General features: G+C 47.7%; 1 protein-coding gene across 1 annotated transcript in view; it reads right to left on the bottom strand.

Annotated features, from left to right (window-relative positions):
- Positions 1–4,417: 4,417 nt before the first annotated feature.
- Positions 4,418–18,202, bottom strand: part of KCNK9 (potassium two pore domain channel subfamily K member 9) — an 81,137-nt gene continuing 67,352 nt past the window's right edge. Inside the window, exon 2 of the mRNA XM_056854607.1 lies at positions 4,418–5,256. Within this exon, the coding sequence (XP_056710585.1) occupies positions 4,418–5,256 (839 nt within the window). The remainder of the gene's footprint in view (positions 5,257–18,202) is intronic.

Genomic DNA, 18,202 nt, shown 5'->3' with positions numbered 1-18,202 from the left:
TATTTGCAGCATTTGTATTTAGCACTATTGAAGGAGACTTCCTTATCAGTTGGGGAGCAGGATTGGAAGTGCTATTGGTTTACAGGAATGCCTAATTCCTTTGAAATGTAGATTCCTTTGAAATGTGGTGTTGGAGGACAGTGTTACAGATACCGTGGACTGCCAAAAACAACGAATCAGTGGGTTATAGATCAAATCAAGCCTGAACTGACCCTGGAAGCTAAAATGACTCAACTGAGGCTGTCGTACTTTGGTCACATTATGAGAAGACAAGAGTCACTGGAAAAGACAATCATGCTAGGAAAAGTGGAAGGCAGCAGGAAAAGAGGAAGACCCAACAAGAGATGGGTTGACTCTATAAAAGAAGCCACGGCCCTTAGTTTGCAAGATTGTTAAGGATAGGACGCTTGGGAGGACACTGATTCAAAGGGTTGCCGTGAGTCGGAAGCGACTCAACGGCACTTAACACACAGAGACATACACAATGCCTAATTCAAAGTCCTTCCCTGAGTTTTTGGCCAAAAACGCATGGTCCCTTAACCCACTTTATTCCCCGTTTCAGGCAGGATCAAATTTACCCAGGCTGGGGAGGGGGGGGGGGGAAACTGTGCGCATTACCTTGAAAAGCAGGGACAAAACTGTGCCAATCGATCCATGTAAACAGAAAATGTGGGAGACATGATGTTCCTGTTTTGTTTGGCATAAACCCCACACCCCCGGTGATTGGTCGTTTCAAATTGACCAATAAGGGCCTTCCCTGCCCCAAGAAACGACCAATCACCGGGGTTGGGGGTGTTGCAAGCTAAACAGGAACTGTGCACATTTCCCGCATTTTCTGTTTACATGGATGGATTTGCACACAGTTTTGTCCGTGCTTTTCAAGGTAATGCGTACAGTTTTCCCCCAGCCAGGGTAAATTTGATCCTGCCTGAAATGGGGAATAAAGTGGGTTAAGGGACCATGCGTTTTTGGCCTTTCCGTAAATGTCTTTGCTGATACTAAGGATGATACCATTCGAACTATGCATTTTCATCACTGTGATTATTTTCCCAAGTTTTCAGTGTGTCAAGCATTTTTAAATCCAAACACCTAAAGGGAGTTTCCACGTGTGTGTGTTTCAAGTGTGTTAATTTAGTACACCCACATCCCATTCTGATTCCTGGTCATCGATACACCATATGTATCAAGGAACTTCTGGTACTACATACTTCCCACTGGAAATATGCGGAAACTTTCCGAGAGCTTCCTGCTATTGAAACTTTCTAGATTTCTCCAGCATTTCCTCAGATGTTCCACCTAATGGGGAACAACCAAATTTGCGCTGAATTTTGCTTTGGGCAAAATTTTGGTGATAAACTGGAGTACACAGAAACCTCCTGAGAAATGTTGCTGAAATCTAGGGTTGCCAGGTCAATCTTTGCCACCTGTGGGAAGTTTTTGGGGCAGAGCCTGAGGAGGGCAGGGCTTGGGGAGGGGAGGGACTTCAATGCCGTAGAGTTCAATGGCCAAAGCAGCCATTTTCTCCAGGTGAACTGATCTCTATTGGCTGGAGGTTGGCAAGCCTACTGAAATCCCTTAGATGTTTTGCCAGAGGAGGATCTCTGAATTTCACTTAAAAGTGGTCTGTGATGGAGGAAAGGTACCGTCAAGTCACAGTCAATTTACGGGGACCCTGTAGGGTTTTCAAGGCAAGAGACGAACAAAGATGGTTTTCCATTGCCTGCCTCTGTGTAGCAACCCCGGACTTCTTTAGTAGCCTCCCATCCAAGTATTAACCAGGGCTTGCCCTTCTTAGCTTCTGAGATCTGACAAGGTGGGACTAGCCTGGGACATCCAGGTCAGGGCAAAAGCAGTCTATGCTTTCGGCCAAAACAATATTACCTCTAGGTTTTTGAGACACCAAGTATGAGTCAGATGAAAATGATTCACACTAAACTCTAGCAGCTAAAGACATTCAAGATGACCATCAACAGAGTGGAAAAATAAACAGGCTTTCATCTCTGCCTTTGGCTAAGGTTGTCCGTAGTCAGGGCCATATGTAAACAGATCACAAAGGACATCCCAACAGTATGCAGTGAGGCCAAGGGCAGTGAGGGCAAATGAAGGTATAGGCAAATGAGGTCAAGGAAAGTGAAGACAAGAAAGAAAATTGTGCCAAGAAGAAATGGCAAACTGGGAGACAAAAGGCTGCTGAACAGCATCAAAATTACAACATTGTTTGGCATGGTGAGATCATTTGCTCGATTGCATCAAGCGTGCTAAATTTTAGCACATTCTCCAGCAGAGGTTGATTAGAAGAAGGAAGGGAACAACAGAGACACAGCATGCAGCCTCCTCTGTGGGTGGGTACTTAGGACTCTCTAGAAACCTAATCTTTTCTTTAACCCATTTGCCTTTTCACACAGTTTGGCAATTCTTGCATGATAGGTATGACTCAGCCGTACATCTGCATGGCATATACTTTCAATTCCTTGAACAGAACTCCCCCCCCCCCCAAAAAAAGAGATGCTATTTAAGGCTTATCTAGTTAAAGAAAGCCAATTTCAATGCAATCATTCAAAACGGTAGAGCAGAACAAGTCTGGACATTGCTTCCAATACTCACATCAGCCAAAGCTGAAAGAGCTGAAAGGTCTAAGTACCAAAGTTCCCAGAAGGCCAAAGCACAAGACACGGACATCTTGAATTCTTCCTGAGACCAGCAAAGGCTTCCGTTATTTACAAATTAAAAGCATTTATAGACGATCCCCAGATTCTTAGCTAAAACAAGGAATGCCCTGTCTTTGTTTATAGAAGAGAAAAATATACATCCACCTCTTTAGAGACCAGCTTTATCCAAGCATTCCCCTGGGGTTGCCAACCTCCAGGTGCTGGCTGGAGATCTCCTGCTATTACAACTGATCTCCAGGTGATAGAAATCAATTGCCCTGGAGAAAATGGCCGCTTTGGCAATTGGACTCCATGGCATTGAAGTCCCTCCCCTCCCCAAACCCCGCCCTCCTCAGGCTCCCCCCTCAAAATCTCCAGGTATTTCCCAACCCGGAGCTGGCAACCCTACATTCTCCCCAAAATAGGATTCCTATTTATTAGGGTTGCCAACTCTGGGTTGGAAAATTCCTGGAGATTTGAGAGGTGGAATCTAGGGAGGACAGGGTTTGGGAAGGGGAAGGACCTCAGGGGAGTATAATGCCCTAGAGGCCTCCTGCCAAAGCAGCCATTTTCTCCAGGGAAACTAATCTCTGTCACATGGTGATCAGTTGTAATTCCAGGAGATCTCTAGGCCCCACATGGAGTTTGGCAACCCTACTATTCATGCAGGTAGTTGCTAAACACTCATACACACACACACTGACACTCGCATACCCATAAATAAAAATAAAATAGAACTCAATGTTGTAAGAATTTGTAGTCAAGAAATAATAAAATAGACGCTCTTTAATTGCAACTGTTCCCCCCTAAAAATCTCTACGATTGTGGCAAATTGTCGAAACTGTAAGAAAGGGTTAAAGCAATTGTGTTTAAAAATCCATGTTATTTGCTTCTTCTTTTCCCTACAGCAGTTCCATTGCTAGGTTTCTCGTGTCCCTCTTGTGAGTTTTCAAAATGCATACCAGTTTTACAAAATGCATGCTGTGTTTTTAATATATTATTAAAGGATTCAACCAGGCAAGCAAAAGCAGTCTTTCTTTCCTGCCTTGTTCCTTTTTTCCCCCCTTAATGTTAATACAATCTAATAAAATCTAGCATTAAAAAAAATTTGTCATGATACACTCTGAATATTGATTGTTTATGGCGCATGCTTGATTCAGCAAACGAAAGAAATAATAAGAACTGCAGCTTCTCCCCCCACCCTCCTTTCCCCCATTTCCCCTTCTTTTGGAAGCCAAAAAGCAGACCAAAGAAAACGGACGGAAGAAAAAGAAAGGGAAATTAAACCCAACACCTGATGCCTCGATCAAGACTCTCGTTAGGCACATGGCACTCCTCGCAGAGTTGCGCGTGCGCACCCATACCCACACGCTCCACCCACGCATACACACCCGTGCTCACACACACAGCGACCTGCTTGTGGGGGGAGGGGGGAAGAAATAGAGTTTATTAGGAATAAGTGCCATGGGGCACCTGAAGGCTCCCAGCTAGGTGTGCGACTTTGGAATTTGGGTACCCACTTCCCGTCACCTCGAATCTACCGACTACCGAGGGGGGGATAAATGTAAGGCATACGTTGCTGGAAAAAAAGGGTTCATCCATGCTTCATGCTCCAGAGCTGAGTCTCAGAGGAGAGGCGTCTTCCCCCCCCCCTTTCGTTTTATCCCCATTATCCTCACTCTGGCTCACTCGAGGGATTTCTTTTTTTTTCTCTTTAAAAACAATTTTAGGAATAAAAGAGCGAAACCCCCCGACAGACACGCGACTTTTCAAATGGACTTCCGCCGTCTCATGAGCCTCCGGCTGTCTGTAAAGCTGTGCAAACCGGGTGAGATGGAGCTGACGGGAGACGGGAAAAGGCTGTTTTTCAATGTGCTTGGAGAAATCTCCTCGATCTTGTACGAGATGGAGTGAAAGTACTGGAGGTTCAGCTTGGAGCTGAAGGAGTTTTGGTGGGACACCACCCGGCTGGTGTATTCGTGGGACCTGTAGCACATGCAAGAACAGTCGGACTGGAGGTCGGTGACCTCGGCTTTGTACCGGGGCCGGCCGTGCTGAGAATCCTCTTGAATATGGATGACCATGCTGTTATGGTTCCCGGCCAGGGATGCCCGCTCCTCGGCCTCCCGCCTCTCCTCCTCGATGTTCATGAACAACCTGAGAACAACCAGATTGAGGAAGGCCCCGATGACTGTCAATCCCACCAGGATGTACATAAAGCTAAAGGCCACATAGAGCGGCTTCTTCTGGAGGGCTCCTTTCGACTGAAGGGCCACATAATCCCCAAACCCGATGGTAGTCAATGTGATAAAGCAGTAATAGAAGGCCTGGAAAAAGGACCATTCCTCGCACTGGGAAAAGGCTGCCGCTCCGATGCAAAGAGTCCCAATGCAGGAGAAGAACCCGACGGCCACCATGTTCTCCATGGAGACGTCCGTGGTCCTCATCCGGCAGCACTTTTTCATCCGTTGCAAGAGATACTTGACAAAGGTGTTCATGCGTTCTCCGAGGCTCTGGAACATCACCAGTGTCAAAGGGATGCCCAAGGCAGCATAGCACATGCAGAAAGCTTTCCCGGCGTTGGTCCCGGGGGCAGCGTGCCCATACCCTGGAGACACAAAAGACAAAATAAGGAAGTAACATAGGTTTGCAATCTGAAAGACGCTTTCCAGGAAGCAGGCCCCATTGAGTAAAGTATGGATTACTTCTGAGTAGACCTACATTGGCTTACTCCAGGGTGGTGGTGGTGGTGGAGGAGGAGAAGGAGAAGGAGAAGGAGAAGGAGAAGAGGCTTTTATATGCTGACTTTCTCTACCACTTAAAGAAGAAGCAAACCGGCTTACAATCACCTTCTCTTCCCCTCCCTACAACAGACACCCTGTGAGGTAGGTGGGGCTGAGAGTTGTTGACTAGCCCAAGGTTACCCAGCTGGCTTCACGTGGAGGAGTGGGGAAACAAATCCAGTTAACCAGATTAGCCTCCGCCACTCATGTGGAAGACTGGGGAATCAAACCCGGTTCTCCAGATCAGAGTCCACCACTCCAAACTACACCATGCTGGTACTTGGACTCTATGGCATTGAAGTCCCTCCCCTCTCCAAACCTTGCCCTCTTTAGGCTCCAGCCCCAAAATCTCCAAGTATTTCCCAACCCGAAGCTGGCAACCCTAGCACCTACCTGTGTGTGTGTAAAGTGCCTTCAAGTTGCAGCTGACATATGGCAATCCCTTTTTGGGGTTTTTATGGCAAGAGACTAACAGAGGTGGTTTGCCAGTGCCTTTTTCTTCACAGCAACCCTGGTATTCCTTGGTGGTCTCCCATCCAAATACTAACCAGGGCTGACCCTGCTTAGCTTCTGAGATTTGACGAGATCAGGCTAGCCTGGGCCATCCAGGTCTATAAGACCTTAAATGTCATTGCCACTTACTGTTCTTCAGGGCAGGAGCTTCCTTGAAAATTCACAAAGCACAAGGGTGGGGCATATGGGAAGAACCCTTCCTTCAAGCAGCCATTCCATCTGCCTTAAGATGTGGCTCCACATGTCTGGGCTAGGGTTGCCAAGCCCCTCTTCGCCACCAATGGGAGGTTTTGGGGATGGAGCCTGTGTTGGGCGGGGCTTGGGGAGGGGAGGGACTTCCATAGAGTCATATGCAATAGAGTCCAATGCCATAGAGGCCATTTTCTCCAGGGGAACTGATCTCCATCGGCTGGAGATCAGGTGTAATAGCAGGAGATCTCCCTAGTCTGAGCCAAGGCACCAATCAGGGAGGGAGTCTTTTCAGGCATTTACAAGCTCAGTTTAACAATCCCAGGTGTGAGCCGAGTGCGCTTCCCAGCATGTGGGGCTATATTATCCCCATAAACTTTAACAAGAGGCCTGTAAAGTAGGATACAATTATCACTACCACCAGTCGTAAAGGTAGCTCATGCCAATCACAAACAGAGCATTCACAGTGGGTAGCCGTGTTAGTCTGTTTGCAGTAGTCAAAAAGGGCAAGAGTCCAGTAGCACCTTAAAGACTAACAAAAATATTTTCTGGTAGGGTATGAGCTTTCGTGAGCCACAGCTCACTTCTTCAGATACAGCTAGAATGTGAATCCATCGGTCTTTAAGTAGAGGAACAGTATGTAAATGTGAATAGCAGGCTTGATTGGATTAGGTGTGATATGCAGAAGAGTCTGTGATGTCCAGGGGAGAGATGGGTGTGGAGAAATCAGCATTAGTAATGGGCCATGAATGCAAGGTCCTTATTCAGCCCAGGTAAATGCATTGAAACAGAGCAGTCAGGATTGGGTTTCTACATAGGAGAACTCCTTGCAGAAAAGAAGATCTTTAAAAAAGCTACCGAAAGAGAAGGCTTACCAGGTCCCCCTTCTTCTTCGGCAGGAGGTTTTTGGAGTGGGGGGGGGGAGGTTGCGCGTGCTTGGAAGTGCTTCATCACTTCCGGTTTAGACTCAAAGTGGAAACCGACCCTTTGCGATTCGACGCTTCCGGATGTAAACCGGAAGTGCCATGTTGCTGTGTGCACTGGTTGCCCGCCGACCCTCAGCTGGTCAGCTGGCAGCCAGGTGGATTGGCGGGGGTTTGCCCACCACCACCTGGTACTTGGCAACCTTACGAAAGAGAGCATGAAAAGGCATGTTGGAAACTGAATATGCTCCAAAATGCACACCGAATATTGAGTCTGAGAGAAAGGTAAGGCATTCGCCTCCTTAAACTCTTGAGATCTTACAGAAATCTGAAGAGATTCTATGGGTATGGAGGTAGGGTTGCCAGGTCCCTCTTCGCCACCAGTGGGAGGTTATTTGGGGTGGAGCCTGAGGAGGGTGGGTTTTGCCATAGAGTCCAATTGCCAAAGCGGCCATTTTCTTCAGGTGAACTGATCTCTATCAGCTGGAGATCAGCTGTAATAGCAGGAGATCTCCAGCTAGTACCTGGAGGCTGGCCATCGTAAGTCTAAGGAGGGCGGGGTTTGGAGAGGGAAGGGACTTAAATGCCATAGAGTCCAATTGCCAAAGCGGCCATTTTCTTCAGGTGAACTGATCTCTTATCAGCTGGAGATCAGCTGTAATAGCAGGAGATCTCCTGGGCCGCACCAGCTGATCTGAAAGGAATTTAAAAGAAGGTTAAATAAGCCCTCGACCAGACTACAGCTCTCTCCAAGAGATTAATGGCACGAGCTACAGCCCCCCCCCCTTCCCGCATCAGCTCTGTTGGGTCAGACGCTGACTGGCCTCAGCTTTTTTATTTGGGAGGCTAGAAGGCCAGGCTGCCTCTCTGAGCAGTGTGAGTCAGAAGAAGGATGGTTGACTCCCCTTGAAATGGACACCCACCCCCGGCACTGGGATGTCTGGAAGTAAATCAAATCGACTTCGTGAAATGCCTCTCAGCAAATCAAACAGACGGCAGCAAAGAGGCAGAGTCTAAGGGGTCAAGAAAGATAGAGATGCTGCCCACAGATTTCAGCAAATCCTGGCCCTGTGGAGAAGCGGGCTCCGTTTTGCAATCACAGAGTTGCTCAGCAACAGTATCTGCTTCTATTGTGTGATACTCTCTTGCATAATTGAGGGCTAGCATGGTGTAGTAGTTACGTCAGACTAGGATCTGGGAGTCCCAGGTTCGAATCCCTACTCTGCCATCAAAGTTTTCTGGGTGATAAACCTACCTCACTAAGTTCGTTTACGCATGGGAGTTTTACCTGAGGTTCACTGCGCGCTGGACCCACACTGGCCTCTTGGGAGCCTATGCACCAGCAGTCTCCAAGCTCAAATCAGGAAGTATTTGAATCCCTGCCCTTTGAAATGCTGGTTTTCAATTGGCTGCAGTGAGAGAAAAGTTCCTCCCGCCCCCCGAAACCCAACTGCCACATAAAAATGCATTTTAAGAGCATTTTAAGAACATAAACAAAAAAGGAGCTATTTGAAAAGAGCAGAGTGGGGGGAGAAACCCAAGCCTCATTATAAAAAGCCTTCTGCTTTGAAAGAACTCAGAGGAAGCAGGAAGTATTTGAATCCCCACCCCTTGACATGCTGCTTTGTAACTGGCTGTCTGCTTGCTGCGAGAGAAACCAAGCTTCTGTGTCCCGCGCTTTGCTTTATGCATGGGGATCTCAGCCGGGCTGAGCTCAAGGGAGAGGGAAGAATCAGGTTAACAGAGGGACGGAAAGTCCCGGGATTTGTGATGGCTGGCTGTGCGGTCATCTCTAATGGAGGGAAAAGTTATGCATAAGTCCAAGGAACAACTGAGACAGTCGGGGGTGAACATGAGTGAAAGTACCCATGCATAAACGACCTTGTGCCGAGACAGCCCGCAGCCCTGGCTGTCCGGCGCCATCCAAGCCCAAGGGGAACCCAGGCGGCGCAGCGGGACCAGGAAACAAACCGGAGCCAGAGACAACGGCAACCAAGGACGGCGTTGGGAAGCCGAACGACCCCACCCCGGGGGGAAACATCACGGAGCGGGCAGAGGGACAGCTCGGCGGCGGGCCGCAAGGGCACGGCGGCACTGCTCCGATGCTCAGCTACAGATCCGCAGACCAGCTGAGAGGCGGGCGGGCCTGCTCCGGGCACGGCCGCGCCTGCGCCTGGCAGGGGCTGCGTCCTGAGACGCCGGGGAGAGGGGAAGGCTGATTAGCCCTGTCAGGGCGGCAGGGGGGCGGAGCAAAGGGGGGCGGGGACGGGGTTAGGGAGATAAAACCGGCCAAGGGAGCTGAGGCCGAGGAGGAGCAGAGGCAGAGGCCCTATCACTGGCGACTGACAGCAGTGTGGCTGCTGTCAGAGAAAGCAAATAGATTTTTTTTCCAGACTGAAAACTTTCAAACTTTCAGGCACCCACTTTAATTTATTGATAGTGACTCGTGATCAATGTTTTAAAATGAAACTGCCTTGTTTCACTGCTCTGGCAAGTTGTTGTTAAGTGACTGAAAGCTGGCAGAAGGAAAAGAGGCAGAAGAAAATCAGCAGTGGAGCTTTTAGTGGAAAGAGGTTGGGGGTTCATCCCTTATATTTGAAAATATTCCCTCTTCCCAACTATGCGGCCCTAACAAAACCAGTCAAAAAAAGAAAGGACAGGGGGAGAAAGCACAGAGCCGTCACTCTGAGCAAAGGCGAATAGCCGATAATTATTCAGCTTTTTCGGGAATAGCCTATTTGGCTTCGGGGGGAAACCCAGGTTTTGGTGTTCAGTAAACCCAAAGCCTGGAAATTACCAAAACAGCTACTTCCGGGGGGTTTTTTTGGTTCGAGTTTATCGATATGCACAACCCTATTCCTCACTACGGAACCCCGGGATTTCCTGGAGCACCGTTGGAAAGCCAGAACCTCATAGGAATAGTTTGAACAAATGGAGTGGTAGGGTTCCTCACCGCAGTCCTCAGGGAAATCTATTATACCTCCTTGTACTGCCTGCCGTTAGGAAGTTTTCCTTAAACACAGCCCACGTCGCATTTCTCTGCTCCATTTCATCCCATTACCCTTTGCCGCGCACCCACACATCTCTCCTTCCCTGGTATTAGCAATGCCATCCAAAGACTTGTAGTTAGTCATTAACTCATGCCTTAGGCAGAACCCTCCCGGTCCAAAATCTGCATCCCTGACCTCTTTCTTCCTGCAAATGGCTCAGTAGGAAGAGGTCTTTGAAAATGAACCACAGCTGCATCAAGATCATAAAACAGGGCCCTGATCTAAAGTCTTTAGGGACCTTTGCCGCCTGCTGTACCCATCAGCCACTGCTGGAGGAGGATTGATCATGACATTTACAAGGTCATTGCAGTGAGATCCCATGAACATCTCCGGAAGATTTTTGGGGGCATTTTCAAGAAATAATGGCTCTGTTGTAGGGGAGCACAGGGGACCTAAAAAGTAGTATGGTTGCAAATGGCCTGGAGAGGGGAAAAAATCCTGCCTCTTTAATAAAGGCTTAATGTAGGGGTGTTGAACCCATTTGTTACAAGTGCTGGATATGACATAAAGGTCACTTGGTCAGGCCAGGCCAGGCCTCGCCAGCCCAGATCAGGAGTGGGGAGGGCGACTGCCTGGGCATATGAAAGAGAAAGTTGCCATATAAAAACCAACTCTTCTTCTTTTCATGAGAAATAAACACATTCTCCACCTCCTGCATTGGTCAAGCCAATGAGGGAAGTCGAAGACATGTAAGGACAGCTGTGATATCCTGCTTTGTTTCAGTCGGCTACATGGTGACCAACAAGAAAAATGGATAGTATCAAGTCTTTCCCACCCTTGTGTCAATCAAAGCATTTGCTCTTTTGACTATCAAAGCTTTGTTTTTGCAGCCTAAATCATAAGAAAATAAGAAAGGCCCTGCTGGGTCAGGCCAAGGCCCATCAAGTCCAGCAGTCTGTTCACACAGTGGCCAACCAGCTGCCTCTGGAAGCCCACAAAGAAGACCATCCTGCCTGTGTTCCACAGCACCTAATAGAATAGGCATGTTCCTCTGATACTGGAGAGAAGGGAGGGAGGGGGGGAGAGAGAGAGAGAGAAAGGAAGGAAGGAAGGAAGGAAGGAAGGAAGGAAGGAAGGAAGGAAGGAAGGAAGGAAGGAAGGAAGGAAGGAAGGAAGGAAGGAAGGAAGGAAGGAAGGAAAGAAAGAAACAGCCTACTGGATCAGACCAAGGCCCATCAAGTCCAGCAGTCTGTTCACACAGGGGCCAACCAGGTGCCTCTAGGAAGCCCACAAGGAAAATCTTATTTTCAATGAAGACAAGGTAGAGCTATGTGATTTTTAAAAGAAAGTACTCTATTTAGAGAAATGCAAGACCAGGTATGCCACACAAAAAAAAAACAGGAGATTTTCTTAGCAGCAAACTGTCATGAATTCAAGCCTTGGGAGTAGGGTTGCCAACTCCAGCTTGCAAAATTCCTGGACATTTGGGGATGGAGCCTGGGGAGGGTGGGGTTTGGGAAGGGAAGGGACCTCAGCAAGGATGTGATAGCATAGAGCCCACCCTCCAGAGCTGCCACTTCCTCCAGAAGAACAGATCTCTGCCATCTGGAGATCAGTTACAATTCTAGGAGATTCCAGGCCCTACCTGGAGGTTGAGTAATCAAAAACTGGCTCCAAGTGCACAAGGAAGGCAAGGAATCAAAATAATGCACTTTGATTCCTTGCCTACCTGGAGGTTGGCAACTCTGCTTGGGAGAAAACACAGAGGCAGACACTGCGATTTGTGTATTCAATGAGCCAATACTCGGCCATGCAACACGAACATGGAACACAGAGGATAAAAGAACTTTCTACATCTCTCCCTGGCAAGCATGGCTTTAAGCCAGAGCAAATCCTAACAGGACAGGGTTGCCAACCTCCAGGTACTAGCTGGAGATCCCCTGCTATTACAACTGATCTCCAGCCGATAGAGATCAGTTCGCCTGGAGAAAACGGCCGCTTTGGCATTTGGACTCTATGCCATAGAAGTCCCTCCTCTCCCCAAACCCCACCCTCCTCAGGCTCCGCCCCAAAAACCTCCCACCGGTGGCAAAGAGGGACCTGGCAACCCTATGGCAGGAGGGGAAATGGTCAGGAAGAGAGACTCCTTTTCATCATCTTCCCCCCCCCACCCCGACCCAGACTTTTTGTGGTAGTTGCCAGGAGAAGACACAAAGCAGCTGGGAGACAATGTCAGCGTGAGTGCTCTTGATTCGAGTCATCCACTGGTGTCCTTTGCAAAGTAGACTGTCCAAATTTGGAGAACTGGAATTTAGTGACCCTATTTGTAGTGTTGACCATCCTCTTGGTATAGCTCTATTAAGCCTCATTCTCAGAAACAGTACAGGAGAGGTTAAATAGTTCCTTGGACTGTCTCACTTCAGGCTAGGGGGGTGGGGATAGAATCATTGAATGAATCTTAAAATAACAAAACTCCTTCCTCCAGGTGACGGGGAGAAAAGTTTAGCCCTATTGGTTCCCCGATACATTTATTTGTTTGTTTCATTTATACCCTGCCTTCTCTCCTCTATTTTATCCACACAACAACCCTGTGAGGTAGGTTAGACTGAGAGTGTGTTACTAGTCCCAGGTTATCCTGTGAGTTTCTGTGGCAGACTGGGGACTCGAACCTGAGTTTCCCGAATCCTGGTCCAAAATTCTAACCACTACACCACACTGGCTGTCAAAAATGTTGGCATTGAGGATTTTGTTTCTAGGGGGGGAGCAGCAGTTTGAGCACCTCTCTGGCTCTTTGTGTACGCTTGGCATTCATGTCGCAGAGAATCACATTAGCCTTTGTTGCTGCAGCATTTCCACAAGGGCTCGCAGTTTGGCCGTCTCCGGCCTGTAGAGTTTTCACTCTCCCTCTTTATCGGAGCTTCCGTCGCCCTTCCTTTGTATTTCACTTCCCTCCCGCAGGAGCAACAATCCTGTTTTAATAGAATTTCAGATGGAAAGGGTAAACAATTATTAGGAAGGGAATAGGAAATCTTGTGGAGTAACGAGCCCTGACGATGACTTCAACAGAAGGGACCCACTGGGCTTTTTCCTACCCCTGGTTTCACTGCTGTATAATAAAGTTTTGCAAATTGAGAGTTTGCACAAACAAAAAATTCCCAGGCTGCCCCGGGAAACTCTTTAGAAGCTATTGAGTGACACAAAAGTTCGGAGGGTTTTTTTAACACTAAGAAACAAAAAGAGTATTTAACCTTAACTCAACCTACAGCAAACTGTCAAGCTGGAACATGTCCAGAGGAGGGCAACAAAGGTGGTGAGGGGTGTGGAGACCAAGTCCTATGAAGAAAGGTTGAAGGAGCTGGGTATGTTTAGCCTGAAGAGGAGAAGACTGAGAGGGGATATGATAACCACCTTCAAGTACCGGAAGGGCTGTCATAGAAAGGATGGTGCTGAGTTGTTTTCTGTTGCCCCAGAAGGTCGGACCAGAACCAGCGGGTTGAAATTAAATCATTAGGAAATTAAATCATTAAATTAAATCATTAAATCATCTAGAGATTAGGAAGGATTTTCTAACAGAGCAGTTCCTCAGTGGAACACGCTTCCTTGGGAGATGGTGAGCTCTCCTTCCCTGGAGGTTTTCAAGCAGAGGCTAGATGGCCATCTGTCAGCAATGCTAATTCTATGGCCTTAAGCAGATGATGAGAGGGAGGGCATCTTGGCCATCTTCTGGGCATGGAGTAGGGGTCACTGGGGGCGTGGGGGGGAGGTAGTTGTGAATTTCCTGCATTGTGCAGGGGGTTGGACTAGATGACCCTGGTGGTCCCTTCCACCTCTACGATTCTCTGATCCTGGCTTTCTTAAGAAAACATTCCACACAGGCCTCATTCCAAGTTTTGTTTCAGATTCACTGTTGATACCCTGAAAAGAATGCTGAAAGAATTCCTCACTCAACATTTTACAAAATAATAATAAAATTTCATAATAAAATTAACATTTTAATAACATTATAATAAGCCTTGTTTACACATAGAGAGCCAGTGTGGTGTCGTGGCTAAGATGTCACACTAAGAACTGGGAAACCCAGGTTCGAATCTCCACACTGCCATGGAAACTTGCCAGGTGGCCTTAATCCAGTCACACACTCTCAGCCTTGACCCTGGCAAGTATTTGAATGGGAGAACGCCAAGGAATACCAGGGGCGTGATGTGGAGGCAAACAATGGCAAAGCACCTCCCGACGTCTCTTGCCTTGAAAACCCTACAGGGTCACTACAAGTCAGCTGTAACTTGACAGCCCCCCCCCCAAAAAAAATAGTTTTGACACTCTGTGACACTTTCTCTGACTTGTGGCTGGTGGGGCTTTAGGATTGCCAACCTCCAGGTGGTAACTGGAGATCTCCTGGGATGACAACCGATCTCCAGGTGATAGAGATCAGTTCACGTGGAGAAAATAGCTGCTTTGGAAGGTGAACTGTATGGAATTATGCTCTGTTGAAGTCCCTGCCAGATCTTGCGTCCCTGGTGGCTCTCCCAAACTTTTTCTGTTTTGTTTAAAAATATTTCCCATTTTTCTCCTTTTGCAAACAAGCTGCTATGACATTCCGTTGGGGGTGTTGCAATCCTTTCTCCAGGCCAATGCAGTGGAGGAAGTTGTTCTGTCTGGTTTCATCTGGAAATTGATCCGCACCTCCTGGTTAGCCACCTCGAACGCAATTTGGCTCATCGATAGGCGGCTGAAGGTATGCCCAAAACGATTCCGTTCCTCCATTGTTTACAAAGAACAGACTTCCCTCACGTTGCTGGCTGACATATGCATCCCATGGTAAATTTGCCAGAGGCAGCGGACGTTGGCATCCCATTTCAAGTTCCTGACTGGGCATAATCAGGGTGATCCATCATCTTTGTTTCCTACTACACTGGGACTCAGCAGAGGAGCCTACAGAACAGAAGCAGTTGCTCGCAAGACCTTTGTACAAAGCCACGAGGGCAAATTCACAAGGCCAGCCGTAACCTTTCATGGCCCTGGGTGCCTGTCAAAGGCAGCATGGGCGGAGGAGGGTGAACAACTCACTGTTGGCCTTGCGGTTAAAGTGCTAGACTGTGGTCCACGAGGGTATGGGTTCTAGATCCAGGGCAGTCTCTGCACTTCGTTGTAATATCAAGGACCCCAACAGAGAAGGGCCTACATGTTCGCTAAATTTAATGCCCTTCCTTCCGCCTTGCTCTATGGAAGATTCAATAAGGTCTCATATTCGGATAGGGCCTGTCCTTGCAGGGAGGGCGAAATAGAATCAGTTCTTCATGTCCTCCTTAACTGTCCATTTTGCTCTAGGGCCGCTCTCAATTTATTGACCCGTTATTTGCGGACAGGGGATGTTACCCACCAAAATTAAGGTGTCTCTCCTTATGACCACCCAGGACCCCATAAAAATTGAATCAGTGGCAAGATTCCTACAGTTTGCAATTCAAGAACGTGAGCACTTGTGTACCAAATAAGACTGGCCTGCTACAGTTAAATTAACTAATGCACTTAAATTGAGTTTACTGTAAAAACTATGGAGATCCTTGTATTGTATGGATTCTATGTATTTGAAATATTGTCAAAGGCTTTCACGGTCAGAGTTCATTGGTTCTTGTAGGTTATCCGGGCTGTGTAACCGTGGTCTTGCTTTTGTACATTTTATCTTATGCCAATAAATGCTTTGTTGTTGTTGTTGTTGTTGTTGTAATAAATAAATATTACATTTGGAGGAATAAGAAAGTAGAATCACTGAAAGGAGTTGGCTATGCTGATACAATCCTCCTAAATGAGAGGTAGAAGAACATGGTCGGATCAGGAAGATGTGGTCAGGCTGTACTTGGTTTGCTGTGGCTCAGTGGTAGAGCATCTGCTTGGCATGCAGAAGGTCCCAGGTTCAATCCCTGGCATCTCCAGTTAAAGGGACTAGGCAAATAGGTGATGTGAAAGACCTCCACCTGAGACCCTGGAGAGCCGCTGCTGGTCTGAGTAGACAAGACTGACTTTGATGGACCAAGGGTCTGATTCAGTAGAAGGCAGCTTCATGTGTTCATGTGTTCAACCTTCAGGTCTTTGCCGCTGTCTTCAAGGCTAGTCTAAACTAGTCACTGCTGTAAATAGCTCCAAAGGCTTCATCTCTTTCTACAAATGCCCCTTCCCATTTACAGACTGTGCTGGAGCTACAACTAAATATTGGGATCACAGGTCAGGAAGGATTAGGAAGGATGGGGGGCGGGGCGGTGGGCTTTCAGCGGGGTTGCATGTTCCCACTTCATTGCTCCGCGTGAGGAACACGTTTTATTTTTATAATCCGCCGTATAAGCGGATCCTCTTACCGCGGAGAAATTGTGCTCTGGAGACATCCTTGGAATCCTTCGGGTGAGATGAAGTGGGAACATGCAAGGAAACCCCACAGAAATCGGAGCGACAAATGTGCAGTGCGGACACGGCCCAGGCTGAGCTCAGGGAACAGGGAAGAATTGGGTTAACAGAGGAATGGGAAGTCCTGGGATTTGTGAGGGCTGGCAGCGAGGTCATCTCTAATGGACGGAAAACTCATGCATAACTTCAAGGAACAACCGAGACAGACCAAAGGCAAACATGAGTGAAAGTACCATGCATAAATGACCTTTGACAGGCAAACTACAGGCTGAAAGATCAGCCATATTGAACCATCTATAGACAATACAAATTGCAGGCCTTGGCCACCTCAATTTGCCCTGGGTTTGTGCAGGAGAAGGAGAGAAGGTTTAACTCTTCAACCTCCATTCATTTTCAGCAGTCAAAACTGGCTCCCCTGTTTCACGATTAGCATTTTGCAGGAGGGAGGAATACCTCATTTTTAAAGGACCCCTCACTTTTTCTTTAAAATGCTAATCGCAAAGTGTGGGAGCCAGTTCCAAATAGCAAAACTGAATTTGAAAGGTTAAACCACTTTTCCATTGCCAGCACAGCCTGAGGCAAACTGATGCTTCACAAGCGTGCCTTTTGCATTTTCTGGATGGATTGAGACGCATCATCTGTTTCAACCCTTAAGACGAAGCTAGACAGGAATCTGGGTTTCCATAACTGGAACTCCATGTGTGTTATCTGTCCTTAAAAACAGCCTCAGGAACCCACCCACCAACCCTCATCCTGGCAATATTTTATTTATTTGAAGCATTTTTATATTAAAGGTAAAGGTTTACCCTATGCAAACACCGGGTCATTACTGACCCATGGGGTGACATCACATCCCAACATTTCCTAGGCAGACTATGCTTATGGGGTGGTTTATCATTGCCTTCCCCAGTCATCTACACTTTACCCCCAGAAAGTTGGATTCTCATTTTACCGACCTCGGAAGGATGGAAGGCTGAGTCAACCTTGAGCTGGCTTCCTGAAACCGACTTCCGTCGGGATCGAACTCAGGTCGTGAGCAGAGCTTTGACTGCAGTACTGCAGCTTACCACTCTGTGCCATGGGCTCCTATTTTTATATTGCCTCTCCATATATAGTCTAAGCTGAGAAGAAGAAGAAGAAGAGGAGGAGGAGGAGGAGGAGGAAGGGGAGGAGGAAGAGGAGGAGGAGAAAGGGGAAGGGGAATCAAACCTGATTGCCCAGATTAGAGTCCACTGCTCTTAACCACTAGACCACACTGGGTCCCACTAACCACTACATTACACTGGTCAGTCCCTAGATAGTTAGTAGTCCTCCTGGGAATGCCATGCCACCTCAAGTTCTGTGAAAGAAAAGAGATGGGGTGTTAACATAATAAGAATATAAGATCTTTCTTTCTGGAATCCACCACTGTCCATTTGGTGATAGAATGTGCCATCAAGTCACAGCTGACTTAGGACAACACTGTAGGTTTTTCAAGGCAAGAGCCATGCAAAGGTGGTTTGCCATTGCCTGTCTCTGAGAGCCAGTGTGGTGTAGTGGTTAAGAGTGGTGGTTTGGAGAGGTGGAGTCTGATCTGGAGAACCGGGTTTGATTCCCAACTCCTCCACATGAGCAGCGGAGGCTAATCTGGAGAACTGGATTTGTTTCCCCACTCCTACACGTGAAGTCAGCTGGGTGACCTTGGCCTAGTCACAGCTCTCTTAGAGCTCTCTCAGCCCCACCTACCTCACAAAGTGTCTGTTGTGGGGAGGGGAAGGTAA

Source organism: Euleptes europaea, chromosome 8 (genome assembly GCF_029931775.1).
Source record: "Euleptes europaea isolate rEulEur1 chromosome 8, rEulEur1.hap1, whole genome shotgun sequence".
In the NCBI taxonomy this organism is placed as follows: Eukaryota; Metazoa; Chordata; class Lepidosauria; order Squamata; family Sphaerodactylidae; genus Euleptes; species Euleptes europaea.
The sequence above is the reverse complement of the archived record's forward strand: the minus strand, read 5'-3'. Positions and strand labels throughout refer to the sequence as shown.